This window comes from Theobroma cacao, chromosome 1 (genome assembly GCF_053813885.1).
Source record: "Theobroma cacao isolate CCN51 chromosome 1, ASM5381388v1, whole genome shotgun sequence".
Lineage (NCBI taxonomy): Eukaryota > Viridiplantae > Streptophyta > Magnoliopsida > Malvales > Malvaceae > Theobroma > Theobroma cacao.
Window position 1 is genome coordinate 35776837 of NC_142639.1, and position 19340 is coordinate 35796176.

Here is a 19340-nt window from a genome sequence, read left to right on the forward strand (position 1 = left end):
TTTCTTATAACGTTGATGACTTTCCACTCCTTCAACGTTCAACCTTTGAAACGACAAGAACGACCCCAGTCATAAACTGGGAATAAAGTACCCATTTTGGGACCCAGCACCATTGACCCGTCGCCTTTCGAATCCGAGCCCATATTCGGACGTGACACTCGAATTCCCCAAGGGCCCAAATTCCAAAATTTTGTCGCTTTCTAGTCCTAATTCATTTTCTATCCCTGAGGCAGGAAGATCACACATCACGGACATGGACCAATAAACAAGGCAGGCAACATGCTCAAAACATGGCAAAGTCACCCTCTTAAAGAGTTATACCGAAGAGCAAATCATTCAATTCCACGGTAAGTTAAGCATCAGCACATGCTTTCCATATAAAATTGCTGTCAGCTTACAGCCCAACACATTTTAAGGTTGAGTGAAATGCCAGCTTGATCTTGTTCGCAGTTCATCAGGTATATTTATAGACGAAGAACTAAAGTCTAAATCTGCCTTTGAAACATCGCCTCTTGAATTGGTCTTACCTGGCTATGACAGCAGCATGCGTATTGTTCTAGCTAATTTCAAAACTTCCATATCAGGAAGAAATTACAACATGTCAAATTGTCAAATATTGATCAGGGACATGGATTTGGAAACTTAGCATGAACTTTGTTGATGTCTGCAATAATATCAGATGTGAGCTCAACATTGCATGCACTGATTACCTCCTGAAGCTGCAATGGTTTGGTCACTCCAAATACAGCACTTGCAACCAGAGGATGGCTCAAGACAAAGGCTGCCGCAAACGATTTGAGAAAAGAAAAAGTTTTAGAGGCAACACAAAAACAGAAAATCAAGAGTAAGAATCAGAAATGATTTAACGCATTAAGGTATTCACAGATCAAAGCTCTCCACAAAGAAAAAAGAAGACAGCTCAATACCATGTTCAAATCCTTTGCACTCAAGTGTACATGTATAAACTCATATATCCAAGGCATTCCAACCTTAAAACCAAAACTGGCCTTAAATCTCCAATTTTTTAGATTTGTTTTGAAACCTAAGGCAGCAAGGATGAAAACTTCATATCCAATTTAACCACACGTTTCGGAATCATTAAGGATCCTCAAATTTTAAAGCATGTTATACTCGCAGCTTTTACCAACTAATGGGTATATGTGAAAATTACTTGGAAATATGGAGAGGAAATATCATTATGTGTATGCATGTCTACACATTACATACCAATTGCAAGAGATACAGGATGAAGACCATATTTTTTTGCAATACCAAGATATTCCTGCAAAGACAGGTAGGTAGATGGAATTAAAAATGTCAATTTTATTCAAATGCATTAAGCATCAACAGAGATGTTTTGCATGTAAAAGTAAAGTTTTACTCTTGACAAAGACAACAAGCTGTGAGCAAAAAGCTTTCCACATCAAACAATTATGCTTTTGTGACCAAACATACCAGTATGCCAAGCATGGTCCACAGGTACTCTCACTCACAGATTATTACTTTGGACCATTCTTCAACATCTTTCTTGATAGGTGTCCTCCATTAAACCCATTTTAAATTAATCATCATACAAAAACTCAGTAGAAAATGCATAAACAGATTCCTTTTTCCCACTCAAATTGAGAAAGAGTGCCACAGAATAATGTCTAGGTTCAGAACTGACAATGATTTGCTTACCATCATAGCTGCTTTTAACATGTTTCTGGTCAGGTTGTATCGGGATTCCCCTTCTGAGTATCTCCCTACAAAGCAGAAATGAGATTTAAAAAATAAAAAGCTCAATGGTAATTTGGAGGAATCCAAAACAATGGATTATAAATCAGAGAGTTGGTAATCAACCTCTGAAAAGATTTAATCGAGCATCAGGGGGACCACCATCAGAAGCGAAATATTTCCCTGAAAGTATGCCCATTGCAAGTGGGCTGTAGCCCAACAAGTTGATCCTATAAAATATTGAATGTGTAACAAAGAACTAAACAAGTGAGTGAAACAAACTAAAGAGTAAACAAAAGTAACTTCCATAGAATTTTCAGAAACCCAAACTCTTAACTTTTTAGCAGAGAATGTTATAAGTATACATGTCATCTGCATGATGAGCAAAAATGAAAGAATTCTATAACACTTCATCAAGGAGAAGCAGCTGTAGGTCCCTTTTGTCAGAGACATATTACTGCAGAGGTAAATTCTGTATTTGTAATAATACATCCTATTCAGAATGACAATTTTAATTATATATAAGAAAACTATGGTGCAAGAACATAACATCATAACTTATTCATATCAATTCCACTATATTCCAGAGATTGGCAATTCAAATTTTAATCATGATTCTCTACATGATGAATTAAATTTCATCTACTCTTCTCAATTTATATACTTAAAACTTGCAGTATACCTCTCATGATGACAGCACTCAGCCATTCCAGAGTCAAAAGTTCGGCAGAGCAAGCTGTATGAATTCTGTAATAAAGAATATAAGCTCTTTATCAGCCTCAACATAGATAAAGCAGCGAGAGAGACAGAGAGGATGTATTGCTTTTAACCAGAAAAGCACAGACAACCTGCACACATACTATCTTAGGGCAGTGAGCATTTCTTTCTGCACAATGAAGGAACTTCATGACACCATATGGCGTTTCATTACTGAGTCCAATGTATCTGATCTGCAAGTCAAAACAACTGTTTTACTAAATTTTGATCTGCGAGAGTGTAGAGGCAAAACACATTATATATCACTTACCTTACCAGCATCAACAGCTCTGCCAAGAGCATCAAGTTGTTCCTCTATATGGACAGAAGAGAACTGTCGGACAGGATCATACTCAGTTTCCCCAAACATAGGAACATAGCTGTAGAAACAGCCATAAATCACTTTAAAATGATGTTTTTGTGCTACAGAGAAAGCAACAGAAAAGAAAAATAAACTAAATATATGAGACAATATCTAATTAAGTTATTTGTCTCTTTCTCTGTTTACATCATAGTTTGTCTCAAATTGGCAACTCGACAACCCCAACCCCAGGGAAATAAATGAAGGATAAGATCTACATACAAACCGATCAGGCCAGTGGATTTGATAAAGATCAATGTAATCCATTTGCAGACGCTTTAAACTGTAAAACTCAAACATGATGTCATTAGAGTAAAAAAGAATAAGCACACACACACTTACACACATCATTTTACTAGAAATCAATTTGTAGTGATATGGTTAGTGCTCGTGCACACACACACACACACACATTCACATCATTACACCAGAAATAGATATATATAGTAGTTATCTGCACTCATGGTAAAACCAAATGATGTTGATTAAGTTAGATAATAGTTTTCTCAGTAACTCCAGTTGTACCAGTATTTACTATTTATTCAACCTACAAAAGCAGAGAGTAAATGTAATTTCAAAATTCTACAATCAGTTATTGCAAGCCAAATTCAGAGAGGTATATTTGCAACTGATAAACTATGAGTCTATTACTACAAGTTATTGATTCAGTCACTAAAAGTTTGACGATCCAAAGTACCAAAAGCTATTGATTGAAGGAAACAAGTTACATCCTATGAAAAAAGGCCAAGAAAACCAGATTCAGAGGTAATTTGCAACTATTATAAAATAATCATAATTTATAGATTCGGTCAGCAAAAGGTTCACTATTCAGAATACCAAAAGCATTGTTCAAGGAAACAAGAATCACATACTTTTAAGACTGGGCCTAAAAGGGTAAGTCAACATGCGAGGACAATCAAGAATTAGCAAGAGAATTCCCCTTGATACAAGTGATAATGAAATTATACAGAGCAGGTTAGCATTAAACATAATAATGCACTAAATAAACGGGTGATGATATAGCAATCATAATATCTGGAACTGACCTGTTATCTACAGCCTCAGTAATATTCCTGGCATCTAAACATTTTGGCCCATCTCTAATCCAGCTCATTTGCCCAGATGGCCCAGAAACCTATCTCATAAACCACTTGTTATGATCAATATTCAATGCAAAACTTTTGAATGTGTGGAAAAGATTAATAGATTGACAGATTTACACCATTAGGAAAATACTTCAAAAATTATATTTCCCACGTAATGAGAATCATCAAAAGTCCACACAATCAATGCTATACACTTAACAACTAACTCACCACGGTTCTGATCAACAGATTAAAATATATACTAGGAGCTCAGGAGGTGCCAAGCCTAAAAAGACATCCTTTTTCAATTTGAAATTATTCAACAGTGTACATTATACTAGTGCCACATGCACAACCTCAGAATGAAAAGTGTCTATACATTAAAAAGATTTAGTCTCATGCAGATCCTGAATTCAAATTCTTCCAACTACTGTAACAAGTCTGATCCTGCAAATTTAACTAAAGGCCAAAACACATTAAACTGATATTCTTTTTCTTCTTTCCTTGCAAAGAGACCAAACTAATGCCCTACACAGATTTGGAGTGCACTCGCACTCAAATAAAGATTAAGTGAGATGGGTACAAATATCAAAATGGATACTAATCATCAGAAGACATCAACCAATAAGTTAAACATCTGACAAGGCAAGAAAGAAAACTCACCTTGGTGGCAATGACAACAAGATCACGGGAGATCTTCCTCTTTCTAACCCACTGGCCTAAGTATTCCTCACTCTTCCCTTGAGTCTCAGCACACTGAGGAACTGGATACCTAAAGTTCCAAAACAGAATATGAACATAAAATTATCATTGCTTAGGCTTGTGGTGTTAAACATATCATAGAAACCAAAAAAAAGCCACAACCCAGAATGGGTTTGAGATAAGCGGGGGGAAAATTGTACATTTCGGCAGAGTCGAAGAAGTTGATTCCGGCGTCAAAAGCTTGATCGAGAAGACGAAAGGACTGAGGAAGAGAGTTCTGCTGGCCAAAAGTCATTGTTCCTAAAGGACAAAACCCAGAGAGATAGAGAGAGGATTAGAGCATTCAATTTGCATGATTTCGCAGACATGAGACAGCTGACAGTATAATGGTGGACAAACCTAAACAAAGCCTTGAAACTTTCAAATTAGGAGAAAGGTTGAACAAAGGAACGGACATTCCTATTAACGTAAAGCAAAACCTAGAGAAAAATAGCGGGAGACTTCTCCGTCTTATCAGGTATGGGAAGATAGTGGACACTTCCAGGCTCTGCTACCTTGTGGTCTTTTACTGCAGGTTTCTATACCGGATAACAATAAGCAAAAACGAAAAAAGTACTTGGAGATGCAGGGGATCGAACCCTGTACCTCTCGCATGCAAAGCGAGCGCTCTACCATTTGAGCTACATCCCCATTGGACATGAGTTTTCAAAACAAACATGTTGTACTTTAATAGTCAGCAACAAGCTTTCCCAGACCCAGTAAATCAAAATTGATGTCGAAGAACCGGACAATCCAACCACTTTAAAAACCAGAACTATCAAAGCAATGGTAAGTTACACTTAACTTGAAAGAAAAATTAGTGTTGCATAGCAAGAAAATTAGTGCAAAGCAGAAATGGTATGGAAAAAGGTGCTCATCTGACCAGAAAAAAGACCCAACTTCCTCAGACATTTCGTAGGATGAAATGTCTTGTACTTATATTATTATATTCATTTGATTCTAAGAAAGAGAAGTAGCATTTCAATTCGCCGAACCTATATTCACCCAAAGCAAAACCACCCTAAATTTAGGATTTACAAAGATCAATTGAAAGTTCAAAAAACAGCCCATCGAAAACAATTCGATCCTTTAACATTTTATCCAAAACAAGGAGACTCTCTCACACTCCAAAAAATAGTCTCTAAAATTCTTGTGAAGCCGATCCAATATCACCCTTCCCTTTACCAATCTTCTTCGGCAACAGATTCTGATGAATGTTCGGTAAAACGCCTCCATTAGCAATCGTTACAGTCCCCAAAAGCTTGCTCAACTCTTCATCGTTCCTTACCGCCAGTTGTATGTGCCTTGGTACGATTCGATTCTTCTTGTTGTCCCTAGCTGCATTTCCAGCAAGTTCAAGAACCTGCATTATCAAAGCAAGAGAAAATTTTACCTTTTCTAAGTTTTACCATCATACAGTCTAATTCATCCTAACTGCGTAAATTAAAGGTCAGACATTATCAAAGTAACTAAAAACAAATTCAGATCAAGCCAATGCAAAAAAGGAGAAGGGAAGCCACCTCAGCCGCAAGGTATTCAAGGACAGCGGAGAGGTAGACGGGGGCGCCGGCGCCGACGCGATCGGCGTATTTCCCGGCTTTAAGGAATCGGGCGATGCGGCCAACGGGGAACTGGAGGCCAGCTTTCTGAGATCTGGAAACAGATTTGGAGGATTTAGGCTTGCCTCTGCCTCCCTTTGTTGATCCCGTTGAGCTCATCTTCTTTTGAAACCCTAAATTGTTAGTTTGGCAGAAAATGGAGAGTTCGTGGCGATCAATGAGGAAGACGTGGGAATGAGGGAGTTTATAAAGTGAGTGGGAAGCTGGCTTGCGAGAGAGGCAGTTGAGTTTTATTGGTTCAGGGGTGAAAGCCACGGATTGCCAGCGTGGAACTAAAATACCGGATTTTTTTTTCCCTTATTTTTCCAACTTTCCTATAATCGGCCGCCTTGGTTTAATGCAAAAATGCCCGTGGGCTCAAAATAATTACTATTATTATTATAACACTATGTTGAATGAAAACTTTTTAATACTAGTGTTCGTGTTCGGAATAGCCAGGTGGCTTTACAAAGCAAAATTATTCCTTCTTTTTCCTTGAGCGCACCGTTTTATTGCAGCAAAGTGTAACCCTAAAACCCCAGAAACCCAAAACCCTAAACACTGCAAAAACCTCCAGTTTGCAGCGAAAATCTCCACCCCCAACAGAAATGGCGGAAATCAGACCAGAGCAACAAACAACAACAATCTCGAAAACCTTCCTGATCAAACCAAAACTAAAACCTAAACCAAGAACCCAATCCCAAACCCCAGAATCCAAGTACTGGTCTTCTTTCAAATCAACTCAAATCCCAAGGCTCATCTCCTCAATCTCTTCCCTTTCCTTTTCCCCTTCGCCTCCCCACATTTTTGCCGCTGCCCACTCCACTTCCCTATCTCTCTTCTCCCCTCTCTCCCTCTCCCACGACAACGTTTCACCCTCCTCCGCCATCTCCTCCTTCACCGACGTCGTTTCCTCTCTTTCCTTCCGTCTCGACGGCCTCCTCTTAGCCGCTTCCGACTTCTCCGGTCTCATCCAAGTCTTCGATGTCAAAACCCGGACCCCACTTCGTCGCCTCCGGTCCCATATCCGTCCGGTTCGTTTCGTCAAGTACCCCGTTCTTGATAAGCTCCATTTACTCTCCGGCGGCGAGGATGCTGTCGTTAAATTCTGGGATGTTGCTGGGGAAAGTGTGGTTTTGGACTTGATGGGTCATAAGGATTATGTACAGTGCGGTGATTGTAGTCCGGTAAGTGCTGATATGTTTATAACAGGTTCTTATGATCATACTGTTAAGGTTTGGGATGTAAGAGTCGAGAATTCGAGGTCAGTTTTGGAAGTGAATCATGGGAAGCCGGTGGAAGATGTTATTTATTTGCCTTCTGGTGGATTAATTGCAACTGCCGGTGGGAATTCAGTGAAGATTTGGGATTTGATTGGAGGAGGGAGGATGGTTTATTCTATGGAGAGTCATAATAAAACTGTTACTTCAATTTGTGTAGGAAGAGTTGGGAAGGAAAATGGAGGGGGTGAGGCAATGGAGGATAGGATTTTGAGTGTTGGTTTAGATGGGTATATGAAGGTTTTTGATTATGGTAAGATGAAGATTACCCATTCCATGAGGTTCCCTGCTCCCCTTATGTCGGTTAGCTTTTCGCCTGATTGTAGGACTAGAGTGATTGGGTCATCAAATGGGATTATATTTGCAGGGAGAAGGAAGGGGAAGGAGAATGTGGAGAGTGGAGGGGGCGATCTTCTAGGTTTTGGGAGCATAGCGGAGCCAGGCAGACGGGTTTTGAAGCCTACATACTTTAGGTATTTTCATAGAGGGCAGAGTGAGAAGCCAGCGGAGGGGGATTATCTAGTAATGAGAACTAAGAAGGTGAAATTGGCAGAGCATGATAAGTTGCTGAAGAAGTTCAGGCATAAGGATGCACTGGTTTCGGTGTTGGGTAGGAAGAACCCGGAGAATGTGGTTGCTGTAATGGAGGAGTTGGTAGCAAGGAAAAAGTTATTGAAATGCGTCTCGAATATGGACGCGGAGGAGCTAGGCTTGTTGTTAATGTTTCTGCATAAACATGCAACCATGCCAAGGTATTCTGGTTTGTTGATGGGGTTGACACAGAAGGTTATTGAGATGAGGGCTGAAGATATCAGAAGTTCGGATGCGTTGAAGGGTCATATTAGAAATCTTAAGCGATCAATTGAGGAAGAAATAAGGATACAGCACTCACTGCTAGAAATACAGGGTATAATCTCTCCTTTATTAAGGATTGCTGGAAGAACATAAAAAATTTATTAGCTTGTTGCCATTTTGTAGTTTTTCTATTACTTGCTTCACAGGCTTGAGGATTTTTCGTGATGAGAGAAGCCCCTCAAATTTTTAATCTTTGTTTAACGTGTTATTGAAGGAAATTAAGCTACCGTGCTTAGAAATATCATATCAGTTTTTCCCCTTATGCAAATTTTTAAGCACTTCTCTTTAGTTATTCTGTTATACCTGCGCCATGCCACCATGGTTGATGACCAACCTTGTAGACACTGTTAAATTCAAATTGGGTTTCCGGCAGTGCCATTGATAGATACCATTTTGAGAAACATCTTTATGTGAATTGGTGATGTAGTTTTGTTCCATTTGTAAGGTTTGGTTTTTCAGCTTTAGTGAGCCAGCCATGAATTGCACTCATCAAGGTTATAGGTAGTCTTATTTGATTCTTAATAGGAATTACATACAATGATTACTCTTTAAATAGCCGTTTAACTGGATTTAGATTTCAATTTTCAAATCTGATGACAATAGGAATGAATTATTTTTCATGCAAGTATTACATGGATAAACGCATCATTAGGTCAAAATTTTTTCAATGTAGCAGTTCTCATGGTTGGAGATTTGAAAACTGGGCTGCTCCAGCTTCTGCATATGCTTGTCATAAAATTTGGAGACCGGTAATTACCTTTGTATGAAACATAATGGTTACAGTCAGCCGCGGAGCAATGACCCATTTCGCCATGCTATGCAAGTTCACTACTACCAAAGGCGGTGAAAGCCAGATGACAAGAAATGTGAATCTCTTCATTATATACAGCATACAAGGATTAATTAAGGCAGGGGGTTGTTGGATATTGAAGCTCTGCTAAATAAAGGAAAATTCTAACAGGCGGGGCATTATGAAGTGTAGATACACTGATCGGTTACAAGATCAGCTACACCTAGTTTGTTCTAGTTGGATGTCCCTGCAAGATCAAAATCAAAGTAATCAATTTAGCACATGGAGAAGTTGCCATACCCAATCCCACAAGCATTAATTTCCTATTAAAAGTGAAAAATATAAACCCTCTTGTCAAGGAACGTGTTCAAAAAACACACTCGTCAACTTATGAAATAGGATACAAACATCCATAAAAAGTCAAGTCAATATTATGAAAAGTTTTCCCCTTTATTACTTTTTTAATCAAATGCCAAAGAGAAAAACAAAAAGCTTTTCCTATGCTCCAATTTCTATACCAAAGAATATATCAGGTCTTAATAACAAGCTAACAATAGATCATGGCCAAAATAAATAACCTATGTCAAGCATTAACCATGTAGGATATTTAATGCAAACAGAAGATAACCAACAGACGCCTAAGTGTGACTGATTAAGTTTTACATTGATAAGCTGGAAAACTAGCTTTGAGTTTAAGGCCATATTTCAAATGCTCAAGGTTGGAAAGCACTTTAATGTAGTCATACACAAGTACGGTTGGGGCAAACAGCCTAAACTGGCATTTTCTAACAGAAACTGAAATTTCAGGACCAACTTGCACGCCAGACTTCATAAATCCCCAAGTTATGGTGTCCTTTATCATTGTTGATAGTCAATAATAGATAGAAGCAGGGGCCCAACAACGATTTTTAAACAACACAAGCAAAGCATTTGAAGTCGACACTTCACCTTCTAAATTCTTGTCTTAGCCAAAAGACCAATTTTCAAATCATGCACGGAAACTAGAAAAAGCATTTCATACCTCACATCCTTGAAGCAGCTAAATTATCTGTAGCTCTTCCAGAAGCTCCAGCCCTTGAATGGCCTCTGTTTTCTTCTCTTGAGACTCGTAATGACCTCAACTTAGATGAGGACTTAAGTGAATGTATCAAAGGAGCATCATCCTCTTCCTCCTCAACTTCCTTATCTCCCTCACCTTGAGCATTCTCTTGGTCTGATGTGCTAATTGAATCATCTTCTTCACTTGAACTGTGCTCGTCAAAAAGTCTCTTCCCCTCAATATTTCGCCGCTTCCGAGGACGACCCCTACGTCTTGCAGTAGTCAGTTCCTTCTCATCTGCAATTCATACCAGCTTAATTAGCTCTTGAATCAAAATCTAAAGAACAGTCTCTTACTCAAAAATGATGATATGATCTGGTAAAAGGAAAAACTATTTGTTAGAAGAAAACTGCACTGCTTGGGAACATGCAATTAAAATTTCTCACTTCACATACAAAAGAACCACGGAATGATTGAAGTGAAATTCACTGGTACCTTGAATCCCTTCATTCTTTGCACACTTCTCTTGCAAACTATCATAAAAGGTATTATAGGGGCGCCACCCACTTGGATCCTCATCTGTATTTACATACTCGGTCCGCTTCTGGACATCCTTCAGACTACAAAGTAATAAAATATTAAGTGATGCACAATGGTCAATCCCCGTCTAAAGCATGAAATAGAATAATTTTACATGGCATCAGAGAGATTTATTACATGTCTCGGATATCAGGCAAAGAAAGTCTTGATGCAAAATGAAGCACAGAAGCCTCCAGAAAAGACAGCTGTTTTGGAGCATCTTCAAAGGCATGCTCGATGCCTTCCTTAACAATCTTTAAAATCTCTGGTCTGTGCTTGTTCCGAGCAGCACCAATGAACATTCCAGCAAGCCGAGCAGCCAGGTTCTTACATTCCTGAAAAGACTGGCTCTTTAGGGATACATCATCACTTTTGGTACATTCAACATGTCGATGGTAGGCCTGGTAAAATAAACAAAATGGGTTCAACTATTAGAGGGGATATACAAATGGAGGCTAGCACATATCAACTATTACCGATGCTTCTCCCACATGTCAATTGTAGGCCAGCTCAAAAAGTATAATTCTAGCCTTCTATAATCTACATGCCATTCCTGCAAACTCTGAAGAACAGATCTTTGATTTGAAGTGGACAAGACTCAAAGCCCAAGAAATAACTTTACTAATTTCATTCCATTTTAGTTAATTTCAATAAACACGACAAAATTATTCTTAAAATAGTGCAAACTCTTTTGCATGTGAATATAGTCTCACACAACCTATACAAAGAAGCACTTTCAGCCATTACTCCCAACAAGTGGCAGGTCATTGATGTTTGATTCACGGCTGTGAAAAGAAGAAACAGCTTTGTTTGTCCTCTCACTTTTTTTTTTTTAATTGCAAGAAGGTTGGTCAGTCAGCTTTGATGCAGAATCTCAGGACTTATAATCAACCCTAGTAAGAAATTCCCCCTTCATGAGGTACATGAGGTTGGTGCACGAACTAGAGAAGAAAAATAAAGAATTTCTAGCTGTAAATAAGTATGCAAGTAAATCACATGATTTATAATCAATCCTATTAAGATATCCCCCTTCACTACATACACGAGGTTAATGCATGAACTTATGAAGATAAAGGCATAATACCCAAATAAGCCCTACAACTTGACTGAAAAGAGGAAATAAGCCCTCTTATCTTTTATTTTGAGAAATTAAGGCTATAAATTCCTATTTCATCATAATTGTATAATTGAATCAGCAAATGGGTGAAAAGAAGTCCAAAGTAGCTAATGGGGTTTGCTATCTGGCATTGGTGGCAAGCATTTGGCATTGTTTAATGAGAGAAAAATATCGTATGGAAATTAAAGTAATTTTAATTATGTTTAGCTGGCAAAAACAAGAATTACTGAATTATAAAAGCACAAGGAAAGAAATCTGAAGAAAGGAAAACAAAAACGAAAAAGAGAAGAAAGGAGAATTGTTTGAAGAGAATCTGCAATACTGCAAGGCACAAATACAACTAAAGGGATCTTCAATTTATTGGCACATTGGAATTCAAGTACAATAAGGCAAAGAACCAAAACCAGAACAGGAACAAGAAGGCACTTAAGACTTTTTAATTCGTGTAGCAGAGAAGATAAAGGAAATTGATTAGAGTTTATTAACTTGCACAATTAGAATATCCTTCTTGAAATAAAAGAGTTGAGCCCCATAAAAAGGGTGAAATTATGCCGCATGATATTTCTTGGGTAACAATCAGTCTAGAATGCTTTGTGCTTGGACATTCAGAGAAGATATAAACAAGCCCTTTCCTAGGTCAAACCATCCATTGCAACCTAAAGCTTGGAGTCTAATGATCTGGGATGATGATGTGCTGCGAATCTTAAATTTCTGACCAACTCAGGTTTGTTCTCTTCTCTTTCTTCTATCTTCATAAATTTTGAAACTCCACCACAACTTTCTTTCTTCTCTCCTTTTGCTTTCAAATTTCTTTTCTCCATTGAATGAAAAACTTAACCCCTTTTTCTCCCTCTGAAGTTAATCCTTTTTCTTTATATTTGAATCTTACCAGGATTACTAAAATACCATCTACTTGAGTATTTACTATCCATCTCATCCAAATAAATCCAGGTCAATGTTTTCTATTTCCAACATCAGCCAGCCAAGCAACCATTAACGAATTATTCTATATTCTGTTATGTTTTAAGGCCTCTTTACAATGAAATAGGAGTTTAGCCCTAATTTCAAGCAATAAAAGATAAAGGCCTAATTTCCAAATTTTGTGAAGATTGAGGGATTATTTGGGTATTATGCCTGAGGGAAAATCAAGAAAATTCCAGTAGTAAATTAGCATGCAAGTAGATATTTTTCAAAAGACACGTTGGCATTTACCCATATTGCAAATGAAAGAAATTGTAGATAGCACATGAGCTGTGGCATCATTGACGAGATTTCACCATAATAATTGAAGTCATGAATTTTACCGTTTTCAATGCTCCTAGAAAGACGACGGAGACATCATCGTCTTTTTTCCTCAGAACTGTGATCAGACTCTTTACAATCTCTGCAATGCCAGCTCCATGCATCACAAAATGAGAAATTATCTCTGGAGCAAGATAATCCTGCAGTGGAATTGGTTTTTGACTAAGTTTTCTTAAGAAAGAAAAGCAACAGTATTGCAAGCAAATTACCATAAGCAGACTTCATAAGTAATTTTCCCAGAATGCAAGAAGTAGCACGTCAAATTCTACAGCACACACTGACCTTTGGAACTGTATCACTAGCAATTAACTTTGCAGCAGCAATCATGACTGCATCTCTATTTGTCTCCTCGATATACTCTTTGTTAACATCTTCATCTTCTGTCTCATCTGCAATACACATGTGCAAGGCGTCACTAAAATTTGCAAATAAATAGCAATGTGAAGTTTGATATAGATTCTCATCAAAGCATCCAACCAACACCCAAAGGGTGTTCGTAAACAAAAGGGCAGAGAGCACATAACAGTTACTTGGCTCCAGTTTGATGCCACTATTATGCTTTGCGCAGATGGTGACTGCCCCATTACCAGCAATTTAAGTACTTCAAAAATTGAGCTCAGAAAGAGAAATGAAAAAAATCATCACCTGAAATATTGAGCTGTAGCTCACAAAGCCTCCAAAACTTGTAAAGAATAGAGACATCTGGACAATATCCTAATCTTTCAAGTTTGGTTGGCAAAAAATTAGTGTTCCTAAACAGACACCAAACATCTGCTAGTATAGTACACACCTGGGTCATTACATAAACTTCATTAGAGAAAAGTCTTCTGGATTAAAAAAAGGACATATATTAAGGCAAAAGCATTACCCTGCAGGCTAGTTGATTTCCAGATTTGCCCCCTTCCCTAACTTCTGGAGGGGCATTAAGAAAGTACTCAAGTTCCTCCAACAAGGTATCTCGTTTAGACAGGAGAGAGGATAAGGATCCTTCAGTGACAGTTTCACTATTTATAATGGAGTGTAAAGACCAGGCCACATCCAAGTACATATTGAGCAGCAGAAAACTAACAACCTGAATGAGAATGAGCAGCAGTTAAGAACAAACGCAATGGTCAGAAAAGACAAATGAAAGATTTTTAGATTTTGTTCATTTCACTTACTTCATCATCCAAGTTTCTGAAGCTATGCAAGATTGTGATACTATCTCCATATAAGCTTTCAATTGATACAGGCCTTGACAATTGAAGCTCATATAATCTTTTTAAATTTACAAAAAGAGAATACTCATCCTCACCATCCTGCAAATTTAAAACTTGTCAACTTTATACATATGTCAACAAGGCCACAATCAAGACAAAAGGCTCAGATGGAAACATACAATCACTTCTTTAATTGCAGATTTAAGTTTATCAAGAAGCTCATCTTCAAGATCTTTTAGTTTGTTACGAGCAAAATCTTGCAGCTCTCCTCGACTTTCAGTGGAACAGAATTTAATAGCCTTCACACAAGATCTCAATGCATCCTTCTCACCATGTTTGAAAAATGCATCTTTGATGAGCTGAAGAACTGTTTTGAAACTCTGAAAGGGAAATCATATCAGTACTAACAATGAAAAAGGCATAAAAACTATCTAATAATTGGCACTAACAAGCAACTTTATCACCTACCTGCTCCTGTCTCTTCAGAGAATAAAGCTCAAGGTTCATATACACAATAATCTCAACCAATGATGAAATTTTTGCCTTGTCAGCCATGAATTTACGTAGAAGTAAAGGGTAGTTCTTCATCATGGCAACAGTTATATCACGCCTGTTGTTTTCAAATATTTCCTAATATTTAAGAAAAATATAATTTGAGTGTTAGTCTTCTTTGGGAGTGGCAACACAAAGCAGAGAAAATCACCATACTAGTAATGCAAAGAAACATAATATTGTAACTAAATCCTTGTATGAGCTGAGGAAGAGAATAAGGATAAGAAACAAAAAATTTAGATACTTTTTGAGCTTTATTGAAATATTGCTTGCGATTATCAGATGCAGGAACAATCCTCTCTCCAACAGCCTTTCTGACAGAAGCAAAGAGAAGTCTAGTAAGGTTTGTTGCATCTTCATCAGTTAGCTCAATTAATGGATTCTCATCCAAGAGCATGGAGATGATACACTTCCAATCCTGCAATCAAAATACAAATTACAATCCTTATTACCAAAGACGGTATATAGTTAAGGCATATCAATGTCATTTTGAATACCTTACACTTTTATTTATTGATGAGGTAATTGTTCCTCAGAAGTATGTAGGCCAGATTCATAGAGCTAGACGTGGAGGCAGAACTTGGAAGTACATTCCTAAGACATTCCAAATAACTAGTTTTTCTCTGTAAAGACTATCACAATCACTAATGGCATTTTAAAAGTTCAATATAGTTTACCTCGAACATTCACATGCACCAGAGGGACAAAAATGTCTTTGGAAAAGATAAATTCTTAAGGGTAAACATTCCTAGAACTTCGACTTTTTTGTTTATTTAATCATTAAGTGTTACTTCCATTTTTCTTCCTCACAAAAATTGCAAGCAACAAATACTATACCCAACCTTGCTTAATGCCACTCAACCCCATCTTAGGATGTACGTAAATTTCCAATTTATGCAGTATTTCCTCTCCTCCCCGACCTTTAACGGGTCAGATTGAGTAGGTACCAACCTTTATTCCAATACCTCACTTTCCCCAATCATGTCAAAGTCTCAAAATTTTTGAAAATTACTATATACCTTCATGGCCTTCATGTACTCCCAGACATCATCAATAACATATATACTTAAAATGGCATCTGTTGAAAACTCCCGTAGTATCTGCAACATTCTGCCAAGATGGATCTCACTGTCATTGCCTGCAAAGGATGTTGCCAAGAGCATTATTTGATATAATAGTTTATGAACAAAAGGATAATTAAATCTCAAGAAGATCCAAAACCTTTTGAGCCTGATTGGGAACTATTAAATTTTTGAGCAATTAAGTGATCATATACTAATTCTCCTATGGCACGCCTGATTTCTGGTGGATCATCAATAAGTAGATCATACAAAGGACCCAAGTCATCATCAGGTAAAAGCTGATGCCTGCAGAACAAAGAAAGATTCAATTTCAGTGGACAGACACCTCCATAAAACAAATTAAAAAAAAAAAAAGCAATAAAACAATGGAAAGATTCAAAAAAAAAAAATAGGCTACCTAAGTAATTGTTTTACAAGCCCTATGGCGCAGACAGCCACAGAAACATCAATGTCATCAGCAAGCTCAATCATCCGATTAGAAAATCTTTCAGTAAATAAACTAAGAGTTGGCACGTTATCCTCCACTTCATAGAGATTTTGCAATGCAAGGACAGCAGCTTTTCTTACACCAGCACTCTTCGAGCACAATAACATGAAAAGGAAAAATAGAGCACATTAGATTTACGGAGCAGTTAGTAAGAATAAAATCAAATATCAATTTATAACTCCATTAACAAATTGTACTTTGTCATTTAATGTCCATCCAAGATACTTTAAGTACAGATCCTGCAAGAACAATGAAGGATATGACAAAATCCAAACGCCCAGAGACTGTATGCATGACATCCTAATATTAGGATCGATGTCTCGGTATCGATGCACAAACAACCTTCAAAAAGCATCATGTAGAACATGTTAGATGAATAAAAACATAACTTTTATCAAACAGAAATTTATCAAGATGATACTTAAGTTGATAATCAAGTAAAAGATCCTACCCAGTGAAGATTTTGCGCATCATCTCATCCATCAGAAGTATCTGTTCATGAGTTGCCGATAACCTGTTATTTAGCGACTCCACACGAGGTCCGTCAGCTCGTTTCTTCCTTTCAGCATTTAACTGTCTCTGAGTAGTATCACGCTGTGCGGCAAGCCTTTTTGTGACAGAAATGAAAGATGTGACAAGTTGAAGACCCATCACTGATGCAACTTGACGGTAAACTCTTGGAGGGGTGCTGCTCAGTTTCAACACCAGGCAAACATAAATCATAATAAGTCACCTCATAAATGCAGCAAAAAGTAGTACTTCACAATGGTACTGTACTAACCATGACAGTGCAATTATATAGTCCATGCACTTGTCAAACAAATCCTTATCGAACAATGGCCCATTCTGGCACTCAACAACCAAATTGTCCCAGAATGAAACAAGATTCTCCTTGAAATTCCTGAATTCCTTCCTTTTTGAACTTTGGTAATCTTCAACTTCCCCCTGAAGTTTCACAGTTAATCCAACACAATGCACAGAAAGTTTCAGATGCTTAAGTTATTACGTCACCTAGAAACAGATGGCTATGAATTATTAACCAATGTGGTGTATAGAAAACATAGAAATAAGGATATGCTTTTAGAATTGAAAAAGGATTTACATATAGGTATTCTGTAAAATGTTAAGCCTAAATTAAGTAGCTTAAGTATAGAAAATATTCAAGTTATAAAGTTTCTTGGAAAAGAGAACTTAATATGTGCATTTTTTTTTTTTTTGAAAAGCCTTAATATGTGCATTTTACGTGGTCATAGAAAATATACTGCTGTATCGAGTGTTATTGGTGCAACCCCAAAATTGGAAACATCGCAAGATATAAAGAAAACAAGAAATCTGGGGATACTTTTCGAGCGAGGTTGACAAGAGCAACTACAACATCATCAACATCAGTCTCATCCAGAAACTCTTCCTTGATATAATACTTTGCTCCGCATGCCTGTGGAATCATAAATATTGGTTTCAGTCCAAAACTCCAATACTGAGAAAAAGGCATGCAGTTGAAATGTTCAAAGGAGGCAGTTTATTGGTTCAGAGAATTAAGAATGTATCAGGGTTAGTTGGGAATTTTCCCACTTGCGTTCAACATCTTATGTTTTTTGAGGACCTTAATTTAGTCTTATATTATTGTGGATAGTGAGCACTTTGTTGAAACTTAAATATTTTACTTGTTTCTTCAATCCCTGATAAGCATTTTTCATAGTTTTACAAAAATTACCTCAAAAAGCATCATCAAGAGTTCAACCATTGCAGGTTTTGGATTCTTCTCATATCGCTCCACCCAGCACTTAACAGCTTGAGGAATACGTTTACCATCACCTTTGATAACCTCTGAAGACAATCACATCACAGCAAGAAGATTAAAATGCCACAATGAACTATTAAAGTAACATCCCTAAATTGGATAGCCACAAGGAAGCTACTTTTCATAGCACAACATATAAAATACTACTACTTAAAAGGAGCAATTCTGAATTTTCAAAAAAAAAAAAAAAGGAGCAATTCTATGGCAAGAGTCAAATGTATAAACCTGTAGCCAACATGAACTAAGATCATAAGCCTCATATCTCTATACATCTTCAGTACAAACACATAAAATTAAAACATTCAACAAGAAAAGAGAATCAAAGTCAATTACCGATTAATCTCTCGTCAGTTGGGGCATCAGAAGTCCCCTCAGCAGCTCGATTTCGCTTAGCTTTAGGACGAATTTCTTCGAAATCATCGGGAGAACCCTCCCGCTCCTCTGGGTTGGGGCTCCCATCACTGGCATCGCTGCTCCTTTCTTGATTCTCCCTATCGTTGCCGTTTGCCTTGCTCGGTTCATCTCCAGCGCCCCGAGGTTGAACCCTAGCCCTTTTCTGCACACCCAATTTACAACAAAATTAGGTCAATTGATATACTACAAGTACGGATTTACATGCTTGGAGAGAGAGAGAGAGAGAGAGAGAGAGAGAGTAGAGGAATTACATAGCGGCGAGTGGTAATTTCGGAGGCTAGAGGCGCGTCGTCATCCATGACCTAGGATTTGAATTACTACTACGGAACTTGACCGGGAAATTGAAGTACAGCGAGAGAGAGAAGAAATGAAGATTTGCCCTAAGAAAGTTGGTCTGGACTAGCAGAAAGAGAGGGGTAAAATGAAATCTCCCGCCAAAGGAAATTCCGAAGTGTTAGAGACGTGAGATCTTACTGATTGAGGGTGAGGGTGATTTCGTGTGAGGACGTCATGGAGTCATATGATGATAACCAATGCACTGGATCAACTCGACGCTAACTGAAAAAGTGGCAATGTGTCTTATACC

The 19340-nt window shown here is 37.7% G+C and overlaps 4 protein-coding genes and 1 non-coding gene across 6 annotated transcripts; 1 reads left to right on the plus strand and 4 right to left on the minus strand.

The window, feature by feature from the left end:
* Positions 1 to 356: 356 nt before the first annotated feature.
* Positions 357 to 5182, minus strand: LOC18613447 (uncharacterized). Of its 2 annotated transcripts, XM_007050682.3 has the most exons (12): positions 5020 to 5182; positions 4821 to 4920; positions 4582 to 4690; positions 3880 to 3968; positions 3060 to 3116; positions 2744 to 2852; positions 2565 to 2666; positions 2399 to 2463; positions 1843 to 1946; positions 1681 to 1745; positions 1228 to 1282; positions 357 to 781 (listed from the first exon to the last, which is right to left on the minus strand). In XM_007050682.3, exons 1-12 carry the CDS (start codon positions 5075 to 5077, stop codon positions 621 to 623), a joined length of 1074 nt encoding a protein of 357 aa, XP_007050744.3. In that variant the 5' UTR covers positions 5078 to 5182; the 3' UTR covers positions 357 to 620. The 2 variants fall into 2 exon arrangements, with proteins under 2 accessions (XP_007050744.3, XP_088665338.1); XM_088809212.1 differs by lacking the exons at positions 3060 to 3116; positions 5020 to 5182 and having other exon boundaries at positions 4821 to 4939.
* A 55-nt stretch (positions 5183 to 5237) lies between these two features.
* TRNAA-UGC (transfer RNA alanine (anticodon UGC)) lies at positions 5238 to 5310 on the minus strand. Its single transcript has one exon. It is a non-coding gene; the product is annotated as a tRNA-Ala (tRNA).
* A 249-nt stretch (positions 5311 to 5559) lies between these two features.
* On the minus strand, positions 5560 to 6452 carry LOC18613448 (histone H2AX-like). The gene is made up of 2 exons (XM_007050685.3): positions 6180 to 6452; positions 5560 to 6022 (listed from the first exon to the last, which is right to left on the minus strand). The coding sequence occupies exons 1-2, from the start codon at positions 6375 to 6377 to the stop codon at positions 5801 to 5803; spliced, it is 420 nt and encodes a 139-aa protein (XP_007050747.1). The 5' UTR covers positions 6378 to 6452; the 3' UTR covers positions 5560 to 5800.
* A 272-nt stretch (positions 6453 to 6724) lies between these two features.
* On the plus strand, positions 6725 to 8760 carry SWA1 (transducin family protein / WD-40 repeat family protein). Its single transcript, XM_007050686.3, has one exon. It carries the CDS (start codon positions 6866 to 6868, stop codon positions 8483 to 8485), a length of 1620 nt encoding a protein of 539 aa, XP_007050748.3. The 5' UTR covers positions 6725 to 6865; the 3' UTR covers positions 8486 to 8760.
* A 487-nt stretch (positions 8761 to 9247) lies between these two features.
* Positions 9248 to 19297, minus strand: SCC3 (sister-chromatid cohesion protein 3). The gene is made up of 22 exons (XM_007050687.3): positions 19006 to 19297; positions 18674 to 18896; positions 18254 to 18366; positions 17882 to 17974; positions 17321 to 17484; positions 16991 to 17227; positions 16737 to 16881; positions 16450 to 16628; positions 16192 to 16337; positions 15990 to 16108; positions 15215 to 15388; positions 14887 to 15048; positions 14598 to 14798; positions 14380 to 14517; positions 14088 to 14291; positions 13865 to 14009; positions 13502 to 13608; positions 13222 to 13359; positions 10939 to 11201; positions 10717 to 10841; positions 10204 to 10518; positions 9248 to 9429 (listed from the first exon to the last, which is right to left on the minus strand). Exons 1-21 carry the CDS (start codon positions 19051 to 19053, stop codon positions 10205 to 10207), a joined length of 3438 nt encoding a protein of 1145 aa, XP_007050749.3. The 5' UTR covers positions 19054 to 19297; the 3' UTR covers positions 9248 to 9429; position 10204.
* Positions 19298 to 19340: the final 43 nt, after the last annotated feature.